The 12,033-nt window shown below is 56.5% G+C and overlaps 1 protein-coding gene and 1 long non-coding RNA gene across 3 annotated transcripts in view; one reads left to right on the top strand and one right to left on the bottom strand.

Annotated features, from left to right (window-relative positions):
* Nucleotides 1–12,033, bottom strand: part of ZBTB16 (zinc finger and BTB domain containing 16) — a 183,042-nt gene that overhangs the window by 81,372 nt on the left and 89,637 nt on the right. For both annotated transcript variants that reach the window (XM_029956190.1, XM_029956191.1), the window contains exon 2: nucleotides 9,126–9,223. In XM_029956190.1, coding sequence (XP_029812050.1) covers nucleotides 9,126–9,223 — 98 coding nt within the window. The remainder of the gene's footprint in view (nucleotides 1–9,125; nucleotides 9,224–12,033) is intronic.
* Nucleotides 6,187–11,735, top strand: LOC115306032. Its single transcript, XR_003915143.1, has 3 exons — nucleotides 6,187–6,229; nucleotides 11,355–11,486; nucleotides 11,592–11,735. It is a non-coding gene; the product is annotated as an uncharacterized LOC115306032 (long non-coding RNA).

Here is a 12,033-nt window from a genome sequence, read left to right as displayed (position 1 = left end):
TAGCTTTGATCTCCCTGCGCGCGCGCTCCCTCCCGCGGGGGACCTTCCACCGGCAGCTCCTCGTGGCCGGTCACCGAAGCCGGGTCTCCCCGAAGAGAAAAGAGCTGGGCGCTCGCTCCCAGCACCTGTGGTCAAATAGAGCTGGAAGGCCTCAGGTCCCTCCCGCCTCTGCACCAGCCCACTCCTTGAGGAAGTGTGCCAGCACCTCAAATCCAGGATCTTCCCCTGAGAGGTGGCCCCCCAAACTGTGTGAGCCTCAGGCCCCAGCCAACCCAGGTCTGCCCCAGTAGCGGGCTCACTGACCCCACAACTACTTATCGAAATGCTCCTGTATGCCAGGCCCTATGCTGAGGGTGCACAGACCACGGGCACTCAGCGGGCTCTGTGCTCAGGTGCCCGGTACGGATCCCCGTGAGCACAGGGCCAGCAAGACAGGCTTTTCCGTAGCCAAGTCCAAAAAGGACCTTGCAAAACCTAAGCTGGCGCACCCATGTGCCCATGCTCAACTCGGGTAGAAAAAACATCCAGGGACCCAGAAAAAGCAGAAGTGGAGCCAGAGGAGGCCCACGCCGGTCCCCAAAGGCAAGGGCAGGAGCACACAAGGGTCCAGGCTCCGGGAGCACTGTCTGAGCACTCACTCAGGAGTCCCCCCCCAGGCCTTCTGGGCCAGAGGGCCTTCTTGTTCCCCCACCCCAGCCTCGCCCGACTTCCAAGCTAAGAAGCTTTGAGGGGTAAGAGAGAAGACAGAAGATCAACCAAGACAGATGGAGACAAAGACAGAGGAAGACCTAAGAGAGAAGACAGAGCATACCGAGGAGCATCAGGACAGGATGGAGGCCAACACAGACACCAGGACAGGGACAAAGAGATAGAGAGGAGACAGGGGGAAATGATGGACGGGAGAAGAAAAGCCACCCTGAAAACTAGCCTCCTGCCACCACAGAAAGCCCAGAAGAGGGTGCTAAGAAGGACACCCCCACCCCAGCCCTGCAAACTGAGCCCAGGCACAGCCCCGGGGGAGGGGGGAGGGCTGAATGTGAGGGCCACAGAGGAGAGCACTGGACTACTGCCCCAGCATCCTGGCGGGGCGTCAGGGGACATCTGGGAAGCAAAAGACAGGTGAAAGGGCCCTGGAAATAGGAAAATGGCATTGCCTTTGGTTGGAGCCTACACCAGCCAGCACCCTACCCTACCTACAACCGCATTATCTACTCATTTTCAGCCCAAAGCAAGGGCCAGCAAAACAGCCCAGAACTAAGGAAGGACAGAAGGAGCCAGGGAGAGAAAAGGAGAGTGTGTGAGAATAAACAGCAGACACACAGATGTCCTGGCATTCATCTCTGGGGGCATTCACTTCCCTAAGGAACAGCGTCACCCAGCTCTACAAAATCTTACAGTCCTGGGAGAGGGGTGCGTGGGGGAGGGACTCCCCCCTACTCTGGGGTTGAAAAAAATCAGATAAACAGAGAAAGAGAAAGAGAGGGACACACACACACACAGAAAAAGCGGAGGCTATTACATAATTTCTACTTTCTTCCCTCCACCCTTAAAGTAATGTTCTATCTGACAAGCTTCTCTCTGAGGGGGGAAAAATGACAAATCCGATCCAAAATTCAACAGCCTGTGTTCTGTTCGGAGAGCACACAGTGTACTGTACAGCCCATAAAACTCGAAACAGCCTCCAGACACTGCCGCAATCGGCCCCCATCAAAACACTTTGTCTTGCATACAAAAATAAGACACTGGGCTGAACGGAATACAAAATCAGCCCATTACAGTACAGGGAGACTGCTCCTTAGCAACGAGGGGGTTCTAAAGCCTCACTGCTCTACAGGAAGCAAAATCTGTCGAGCCTGTTGGGCAAATGATAAACATTAGCAGTATTAAAAAAACACAAAAGCCATGTAAATGGATAGACATAATGTGGAAGCGAATTTATAGAATGCATTGGGATGGGGGGCCACAGCGCAGGGGGAGAGAGGCTGGGATCCAGAGGGGGAGAGGCACTGAGCCTCCCAAACCCCTGCTAAGGCACCATATGGAGAGAGAGACATGTGTATTGGGGGGCGGGGGGGACATGCGAACCCCTCTCCACCCAGGGGCTGGAGGTGCAGGGAGGGTAGAGAAGTGAAGGAACACTGTTTAATACAATGACCTGCAATGAACTTTGCGAACTTCCTCTGCTCGGCTGGCCCGGTGCACAGCCTTCGGGGCACGCACACCCCCCGGGGGGGTGGGGGACACACGTGGGGCTTTACCTGCCCGGGAGGGGGGAGGGGGGCAGCATCACACCCAGTGCTATTACAGGACCTGTCACTTGCTGTAAACACAATCCCCAGCCAAAAAAAAAAAGGTTAAAAAAAAAACCCCAAAACACAGACAACAAATCCAAAAGCACCCCATCTGGGCTGGAAAAATCAGTATATTTCATCAGGTAAAGGGGAAAAATACTCTGGCTGTGAATCAGCAGCTGGGGTTCGGATCCTCGCCAAAACAGGAGCTAAAAAGCAAAACCATATTCTTCTGGTCTCAGTTTAAGGCTCTTGAGGCAAAGAGGGAGAAGGGGCGGGGGTGGGGGGCGGTGAGGAAGGGGACAGAGGCGGGGGGGGGGGGAAGAAATGTATTTTTCATCAGCCAGTGTATAATTTATAAACAGCATTAAACAGTTTTTGTTTTCTTTTTCCTCTCTCCCGTGTATGGGCTTGGACAGCAGTCAAGCCTGCATTAATTTCTGCTTTGGGTACAGTGTGTTCTTGGAGGCACATCTGCAAGCGATCATAAACTCTCTGGAATGCTGGCAGAACATCCAGACCTGCCGGCAGGCCAGTGACGACACCGCTCTGGGAAAAAGTTCGGGCCGCGGGCCAGACTTGCGCGGGGAGGGGCGGGGAGAGGGGGAGAGCAGTGTGCTGGAGAGACAGCCTGCTCTCTTCCCTCTTGCCCTCGCCCTGCACCCCATCACCGCGGACCAGGGGGAAGGCAGCGGGCTTCTGAGCCTCTCCAGAGCGACCCTCTCTGTGCTCTTCACCCAAACCTGCACAGGGCCTGCGCGCCGAGGCCGGTGAAGGGCCTGAGGAAGTTTCTGGTTCAGCCCCGATGGCAGAAAGCTACACTGAGGAACAGACCTTGACATTCACCAAAAGGCAGGCAGAGAGGAGACACACCTGCCTGGTGACGCCCCGTCTCTTGCTCTCAGTGGACACCTAGCTGGAAAGAGAGGGGACAGAGACCAGGAGATGCAGGGTGTGAGAGGCCAGCTTTCAACCCCGAGACGCCTCTCCATCCTCAGCATGGGGACCGTACCTCACCACTGCTGCCAGCCCCCCCGTCCCCACTTTCCCTGTCTTTGGGAGGAACCTGAACCCAAAGCTCAGTGTTCCTAAAAGGAAAAAAAAGGAACAAGTACAATCCATAGATCTTTGACATCTGTAGTTTCCCCGCTTCCGTTGGACCAGGGCAGGGGAAAGCATGAGGGAGCCAGACTGGTTGCAGGCCCCAACCCCTCCAGCCCTCCTTCTGCCAGACGGATGACCCGGGCCCCCGACGATGTGCCCTGGCCGCCCCCATCCTGCGGCTGGAATCAGCAAATCCATCAGCCGAAGACCATGTTCCTTCCCAGTGGCTCTGCCTACGGGGAAGAGACTGGTATCAGGGGAGATTTCTCAAGAGCCGTGGCTCATGGCACCTGGAAAAGGGCAGGAGGACCAAGGACAGAGGACAGACTGACCCGGGCTGGACTGGACTCCCACAGAATGGACCCCTCCCTAACCGGGGCTAGAGGCACAGGCCTTATCTAGCCTGCAAGCACACCCCAAGATTGTCAGGCACGCCGTTTCTCCAAGGGGTCTTATAAACCCTATACTCCAGGCTAGCCCGAATCTAAAAGCCCGCAGTCTGTCCTTCCCAGGAAAAAAACCTAAGGCGTCACTCCCTTCCTCGGTCTTCCGGTGGCTCCCCAGGGCTGCAGGTAGAGCGCACGTTGTTTTGCTAGTCAAGGCCCCCACAATCTCGCCTCACCCCTCCCTTCCAAAGCCCCAAAGCCTGCCCTCTCCCCCGCGGCCCCTGACATGGCCTGCATGGTTTGGCTACACTGTATGTCCCCACGGCGGCTTGGGCCTCCCCTATCAGATCCTGCCAACATTCCATTATTCCCACCGGCCACTTCAAGTCCCACCCCCTCCAGAAGGGATAGTCTCCTCCGGCATGTTCCTCCTAGAATTCCTTCCGGATGCTCTGTGCCTGGGATCATCTCAAACATCTCCCCTACTGGGAGGAAGCTCCTTGAGGGCAGGGTTGCCTGGAAGCTCTCTCCAGGGGTGCTTAGTCAATGTAGGCCGGCTGCAAACACGAAGGACGCTCCCAGGACAGGGGCGGGCCACAGAAACCTGCAACCCCCTAAATAGCATGCAGTCAAGTCAAAAACAAGAGCGAGGAGTTCTGGGTGCCCGCACTTAAAATCCACCAGGACTGCAACCGAGCTCTGGCGAATCTACCTCGGGGGAACCTTACACCAGCAAATCCCAGAACCGGCCCGAGTCACCGCCTGGGTCTGTGGTCCCTGCACGCACATCCCTGAGCCAGGAGTCACCTCTTTACTGAGAGCAAGGAGTGGCAAGGAGACAGCAGGTCACCGATCCCCAGAGCAGAGGGTGGGGAGGGAGGGCGCCCAGGACCCAGGGGGCTCGGGCTGCTCCCCTGCTCACTGCCACAGTCCTACCCCCAAGGGTCCCGTCCCAGAAGGAGCTGCTTTGCAAAGCATCCAAGGGGGTCACGTCTCCCACGCAGCCTTGTTTTTCTTCCCCAAACGTCCGATTCCAAACTCACCTCTGGGAACTCGGGGTGTGGCCAGATCCATCCTCATTAGTTAATGAGTTCGGCTATTTGTTAATTTAAAACTTATCGTTATCATCAGGTGTATCTCATAAACACTTGATTAGTTAACGCATTCAAATCGAAATAAAAACTTCAATTAAACTGAACATTCACTACTACCATTTAGGGTCTTTAATAAAGGGGGGGAAAGACGGAGAAAGAGAGAGAGACAGGAGAGAGCGAGAGAGAGGGAGAGAAGTGTCTCAAAGAAGAGCTTCCTACAGGGCAAACTTCTAATTAAACAAATTGTCGATTTCAACACAATGAAAACTGATTTAGGAGTGTAAATTTAGTATTCCAGTCACTGAAAATAAAACCTCATGTTGTCGGTCTCCTACAGTCTGACTTCCGCAGACAGGGAAGCGCAGAGGAGAGGAAGACGGCGTGAGAAGGGGGAAGAGCGGAGAAGGAAGGGCAAGCGAGAGGGCTCAGCGCTTTCACAAACAACATCTCGCAGAATTCCGTGCGGCCTGTTCTCAGGCATCGGAGGCTCTCGTCTTGCGTCCTCCTCCACCCCACCCCTACCAGATGAGAAAAAAAAGAAATTAATGGTGTATGATGACAAACTTGGCTCAGCACTCACTGTACACACTGTACCCACAAGGCTGGCTCATGGCCAGGCCTGGCCCGGGGCCAGAACTACAATAACAAACACAGGCCGTGCTCGCCAAGAGGGGGTGGGGGCAGCAGGCGCGCCCAGCAAGGAAGTGAGCGAGGAGGGGCACCCTTCGGCTCGGCCGAGCACAAGAAAACAGCAGGAGTGTGCCCGATCCGAGGCAGCAACCGCATTTCGGGCCAGGCGGGGGCATGGGGACCCGCTCCCAGATCCCAGACTGGCTTCTCGGCAGCCTGCCCCTCGGAATGGTCCCCCCGGTTCGGGAGCGTCCATTGCACTGCCAGGCTCTGCAGTGGGGCGCCAGCCCTCGGGGATGGTCTGGGAAGCAGGTCTGCCCCGCAATCCCTCAGGGGCCCTGCTAGCGCTGTCGGCTCCCAGCAGGGAGCCTGCAGAACTGGGCAGCAAGAGAAATCTCCAGTCCTCTAAGCCACGTCTCCTCTGGACCGTCACAGGGTTCTGTGATCGTACAACAGGGAGGAGTCAGAACGTGTAAATCCCTGCCTGGGTCCCTCGGATCCCACAGGAGGCCTGGCACCACCGGCCCAGCCCTCCACGCCTCTCCTCGGCGGCCTCCGCTGCTTCACGGGGGCTGGGAACGATTCAGGAAGTGAACTAGCCTCTCTCAGCCCCTGTTATTTTATTTTCAAGACGTCCCAGCACCTGGGCGAGAGGCATGCGGAACAACGGAAAGGAGCCACAGAGGAGAGAAGTATCTAAGCAGGCTAGGCGCTAGCTGCAAAGGTGAATGAAAGCAGTGCTATGACCCCCGCCTCCACACGCACACACCGATCTCTTTTCCAAGGGCACCGGCAAGTGCGTTTCAGAGATAAGTCATCGGCACAACCGACTGCAGTGTGGAGTGACATAGGAAGGGAGAAGAAAGCCTAGGGGGACAGGACCCAGCTCCCAAAGCTACCAGGACATCTGCAGGAGACCATGGGATCCCAAAGTGGCATCTCAGGCAGGACAGGAGCGCACACCCCTCGGCACAGCTGGCTCCAGAGGGGGTGGTACAAAGTCACTCAGCGCGTGTGAAGTGGGGGCTCGAGGCCCACCAGCAGCAAGTGCATGATCAGGGCCTCTCCTCTCTGCCGCCCCCACTGGAGCCATCAACACTGCAGAGACCAGCTCACCCGCATTCAGCCAATATGGCCCCGGGGGCTCCCGGCTGCCCCCAGGGACCCCCTGGGCCACAGTCTAAACCGTTCGTATTATAGGAGGGACCGAGTGAGAGACTGGAGTTTCCCGGACACACTCTTCGGCCTCCCAGGCCACACTCGTTCATCTGACCAGCGTCTACTGACTCCAGTCACGTGCCAGGCGATGTCTGTACCTAACGGCACCTTACAGCCCAGCGGAAGAATAAAGGGAGAGGGAAATTGTATTTATGGAGAGCCTACCCCAGGCCAGGCCAAGAGCTAAGGGTCTGAGGTGAGCCTCACAATTCTCCGAGGTGGGGTCAAGTGCTCTCATCTCACGGTTGAGAGTATGGAGACTCCGACACCTCATATTTCTTGCCCGCGATGACATGGGCAGGAGGTAGGCTTCCAAATTTCTACCCCGGACCCCAAGGAGCGGGGATAAGGCAAGTCCATAAATAATCATAGCACAAAGAAGAAAGATTGTGCCCAGAGAGCTTCGGATAAAGAAATGCAGGCATCCAGAATAAGGCAGGACTGCTCCTGGCTGAAGCAGGGGAAGTGTGGGGGATGGCGTTGCGTAAGGGACCTCAGAAGATCTGGCAAGGCCAGGAAGGGTTAGTCCAAGCACAGGGAACGGGGTGAACAAAGCCATAGGGCTCAGAGAGCAAGCTGCGTCCGTGTGCACAGAGGGCACCCCAACAACTAGATGGCTCTGGCTAGCGCGCTGGACTCAGGAAGGGGTGAGGAGGACGGATGCTCACTGGGCCAAGTTCCGGAGTGGGCGAGGAGGCTGTACCCACAGGCTGAAAAGTGCATCACCCGCGTGCAAGTGTCCAGCACCACACTGCTGGAGACCACACAGGGGCCCGCGGCGGCGCGGAGCACATGAAACAGAAGACCCACACTCTGCCCTTGGGGGGTGGCCAAGCCGATTGGCAGACAACTTTGAAACCCACACTGAACCCTACCTACCCAACTGAAGGGAAGCAAAAAGATACAAGGCGCAATTTATAAAAGCAAAACAAAAAGAGTTCCACGCATCCCAAGCAGCTGCTGGACACAGGGAACGTGGGCTCGGGACTCTGGGCCGAGGTGGGAGAGGTGGGCAGGGCGATGACAGTTCTGTGCCGCAAGGGGTGAGGGTGAGTGAGCCCTCGGGGGGGAAGAACGGACACACAAAGATGTGCGGACGGAGGGCACATGCTGAGACAGACCGCCACGTGGCGTGGCACAGTCCCTGAGTCTGGAAGGGAAAAGAAGGGAAAGCAAGAAGGGTGGGTGGACTTTAGGAGGGGGCGTGAGGGCCAGGGAGCTAGCACCGCACGCAGCACCGAGCGCCGTGGGCTCTGGAGCCAGACTGTGGCAAACTGAGGCATATAAAGCACCAAAGAGCATGCACATGACCGCCCCAGGCCATGGGAGGACAGACCACAAACTGCCAGCCAGACCAGAAGCTTCTGGGGTAAGGTGATGGGAACTCGCTTCAGGGGCAATGTGGGGAAAAGGACGGGGACACGGAAAGTTGCCATTTGCCATACATCACGTCCCTGCCAGGGCACCTCCTGCAGATGCCTTTAACCTACATCCTGCCCCACAATTCCTGAAAACAACGACAGAAGTTAGGCAACACCTGCGCTTTACAGATGCAGAAAACAGCAACAGGGTTCGGAAGATGGGTTTGCCCCAGGTCACACGGCACAGGGCACAGACAAGGTCTGAACATCTGCCCTCCCGTCAAGCCCTTGCTCACGTGACAGATGCTGGGTGAGGGGTGCAACGTGAGACGAGGGACAGCGGTATCCACACCTGACAGTTAAGACGATGGCCTCACCTCTCCCCCAGGATGGGACCCTGTGGCTGGAGAGCGTCGGCCCTGGCGGGGAAGTCTAGGGACCCAGGCACCCCCACCCCGGCCTCAAAGCAGCCCCTTCAGACATGGTATGATGTCCTTCCCTCCACCAAGCAGAGCTGGGCCCGCTGCACATCAGCTACCAGTCCGTTTCCCATGCTTCAGGGAACAAGGCAGCTTTGCCCCAAACATGGGTAAAACACCCCACAGCCACACAGCCACCCCCGCCGGAACTGGGGAATGTTAACTTGCAAAAGACAGCACGATGTACCCAAGCTCTGTGTTCCTAAATCTGCTCAATAAAAGGTTCCTGCAGGATGTGGACCCAGTGATCAGATTCATGAGACGCCAAGAACCAAAGGCCACAACTGTTGTGCTAACGGAACTGTTGTCTAGCTTTGGGAGGGAGAACACACACAGGGCCCTGGGGGCCAACAATGCCCTAGGGAACCCGGGAGAGCAGGTGGACAGGTCTATGCAGACGATCACTGCGTCAAGGACGGACCCTTTGCTCGGTCAACCCGGACACGGTGGACCACAGGCTCCAGCTGGTGGCAAGGACATCCGTGCTCTGAGTGGGGGCAGAGGAGGGCAGTGGGGGCAGCTGGCCATGCTTGAACGGGCCGGTCAGGGCAGCATCGCCTACCTGAATGAGCCAGTAAGTGCATTCTTAGTCGCAAACTATCCAGGAACCGCTTTCCGCAGAGCTCACACCCATACGTCTTCATCCCGCTGTGCAGCTTCCTGTAGGGAAAGGAAAACACAGGTTGTGGCTGCTCTGGCTGGACAGGAGGCCCGCCCTCACCTGGGGGCTCTGTGGGCATCCCTCCAGGAGGTGGGCAGCAGGCAGGGGGGATGAAAGGCACGGGTGCCCCAGATGGGCACTGACGGAGACAATCCTGACAGCCTAACGCGCCCATCTTCCCAGGGACCGCTGCCAAGGAAGAATCTATTCCTGGTCTTGTCCAAGAGCTAGAGAATGGGGGACTTCTACTGCTTTACCCAATGGCACATAGACTGAGGGGGAAAAAATCAGATCTAATTTCAGGGTGAGGTGGAAGAGGCATGGACGGTCAGACAGAATGCTCACTGTTGGCCCAGCACTGGGCATACTGGGAGGCCCTCGGTCATGCCATGCCCCCAGCCTGCACCGCAGCTGTGCACGTGCCTGGCTATGCCAAGACACCGTGAGACTCAGGAGGGGTGCACCTGTACCCCCCCTCCCATCCCCAGCTCCCGCTACAGTGATGGCCCATAGTGGGCTCTGAAGAAGCCTATTCACAAATCAATGGCTTCATGGACACAGTAAAGCCGCTTCTCTCTTGGAGCATCCGGATGTTCTCAGAACTGCGTGTACAGGTCTTGAACGTGCATGCCCTTCCCCTAAGACCCAGCTTAGAAGACGCCTTCCCTCTATTTTGGCCAGAGGTTGAGCCCGGGCAGAAAGATTTCAAGAAATCGGGTTGCATCATCCTACAAACGTAGAACAGTCATTTGGGTTTTCCAGGTGCTTTCACACACCTCACCTCATCTCACCAACACTGCAATTCTGTGAGTCGGGTCTGACCCACAGGATCACCCCTGAGAAGACAGAGGTCCCGGTAACAACTGGCCAGAGGCCCGACCTGCAGCAGAGCTCCAACCCCGACCTGGACCTTTTGCCCCAGCCCCCTGTGCTCTGTCAGAGGCCAGCAGTTGAGCCGGGTAAGAGGCAGGGGTGGGGTGAGCAGGCGAGCAAAGAGCTGAGCTCTGGGAGGAAGGTCTATGTGCTGTAGGCCGGCGAGGATCCGAGCTGCTGGCTGGCGTGCGGGCCATCTGGCCCGGAACACTGACTTTCTTCCCACCCACACTCCTGTTCTCAGGCCCTTACTTGCTACTGCCGGATCCGGGATCCTCCTCCACCCCTATCTCTGGGCCCTCTTGCCCTAAGGAACAGAACAGGGGATGGCAGCCAGAGGCAGGAGCTGATGGCGGCAGGGCAGAGAGGAGACCATCCAGGGTCCCTTGGAGCCAACAACCTATTGCAATCAGACTGTGACGGGCTGGGGTCACAGGAAAAGGCTGCAGAGCCGCCGGCACAGACTCCCAAAGCCTCGGGCACAGAGACGAAGTATCACACACCCGAGTCAGTAGCACCCAGATCGGAGCCTCGGAGCCCAGATCACGACTACTAAACCGAGCCACCCACGGCCACCACCTTCCAAATTCTGCAGTGAGAACCCAGTGGTCAAAGCCACAACCACGCGGGCCCCCAGGAGAGCCTCCTGAGCGGCACAGCCCACGGGCCACAGTGGCTCGCAGAAGGCATGCCGTGTCCGCACGCCCGGTCCCCTTCACGGAACTCTTTCTCAATCATGCTGTTTTGTTTGCTCGCTTTCCCTTTACTTCCTTGCCAAGAGCAACAAACAAAATTTCTCAATCACACACATACACGCACACGCACACACACCCTCATCCCTAAGACTACACTGCACCCCACCCCCATATTATCTTATTTCTGGCCGTGCTGATCCAAGCCAATTGAGAAATAGTAACAGTGCAGAACATTTTAACTGAACATTCTCAACTCCAAATAGATTTCACAACGCTGGACATAGGGACATGTCCTGAGAGCGTTCTGGGCAAACCATGTTTTTAAACACGTGCCCAGGCAACTGAGTGTGTGCGCGCATGAACACGCATGACGGACAGTGTCCTGTCACTCACCCAGGCATGGCAAACGTTTTGCTTTTCTAAGAGATGTTCTGCGGGGCAGCAAAAGCGCCATTCACAAATGGTTCAGCTGGTGAACCTCCTGCGCACGTTCGTGGTCATGTGCGGTGGAGGACGGGCAGTGGGTTTCTGCTCATTTATTTCCATCTTTGTCTTCGCTCAGATTTCTCACCTTCCAGGAGCGCCCGCCCACCTCTCAGGGAGCGGCTAAACAGAGGACAAACACCCATTTACACACGGTTCCCAAAAGGACACTGGCATGACCAGTCTTCCGGGATCAGCAGCCACCTCCCGGGTAAGCACCCCAACCCATCTCTCCTTCCTGCAGGTTCCAGACCAAATCTCTGACCCCAATGAATACTTCTGGGTAACCCCATGCCTTTTTTCTGGATTTGCCTAGCAACTGGTGAAAGTGGCTTTCTTGGGCCACTGGATTGGCATGGTGTGAAAGGTGAAACCCTCCTGCCCTTTACTGGAGAGAGAGCAGCAAGGAACAAGGAAGGACGCCAGGCCAGCAGCCAGGAGACCTGGCTCCTCCACCTGACTCGGCCATCAACTTGCTTTATGACCTTGGACAAGTCATGCTGTAACAATCTCTCTCTCTGCATTTGTTTCACATGCGAAGTGATGGGGTGGGAGAAGGCTTTGGTCCCTTAATGAACCTAAATTTTATTATTCAAAAATCTTACTCAAGGGAGGCCTAGGTGGCTCAGACGGTGAAGAGTCTGACTCTTGATTTCGGCTCAGGTCGTCATCTCATGGTTCATGAGATCGAGCTCCATGTTGGACTCTGCGTTGACAGCAGGGAGCCTGCTTGGGATTCCCTCTGTGCCCCTTTCCTG

Source organism: Suricata suricatta, chromosome 11 (assembly GCF_006229205.1).
Source record: "Suricata suricatta isolate VVHF042 chromosome 11, meerkat_22Aug2017_6uvM2_HiC, whole genome shotgun sequence".
NCBI classification, from domain to species: Eukaryota; Metazoa; Chordata; class Mammalia; order Carnivora; family Herpestidae; genus Suricata; species Suricata suricatta.
The sequence above is the reverse complement of the archived record's forward strand: the minus strand, read 5'-3'. Positions and strand labels throughout refer to the sequence as shown.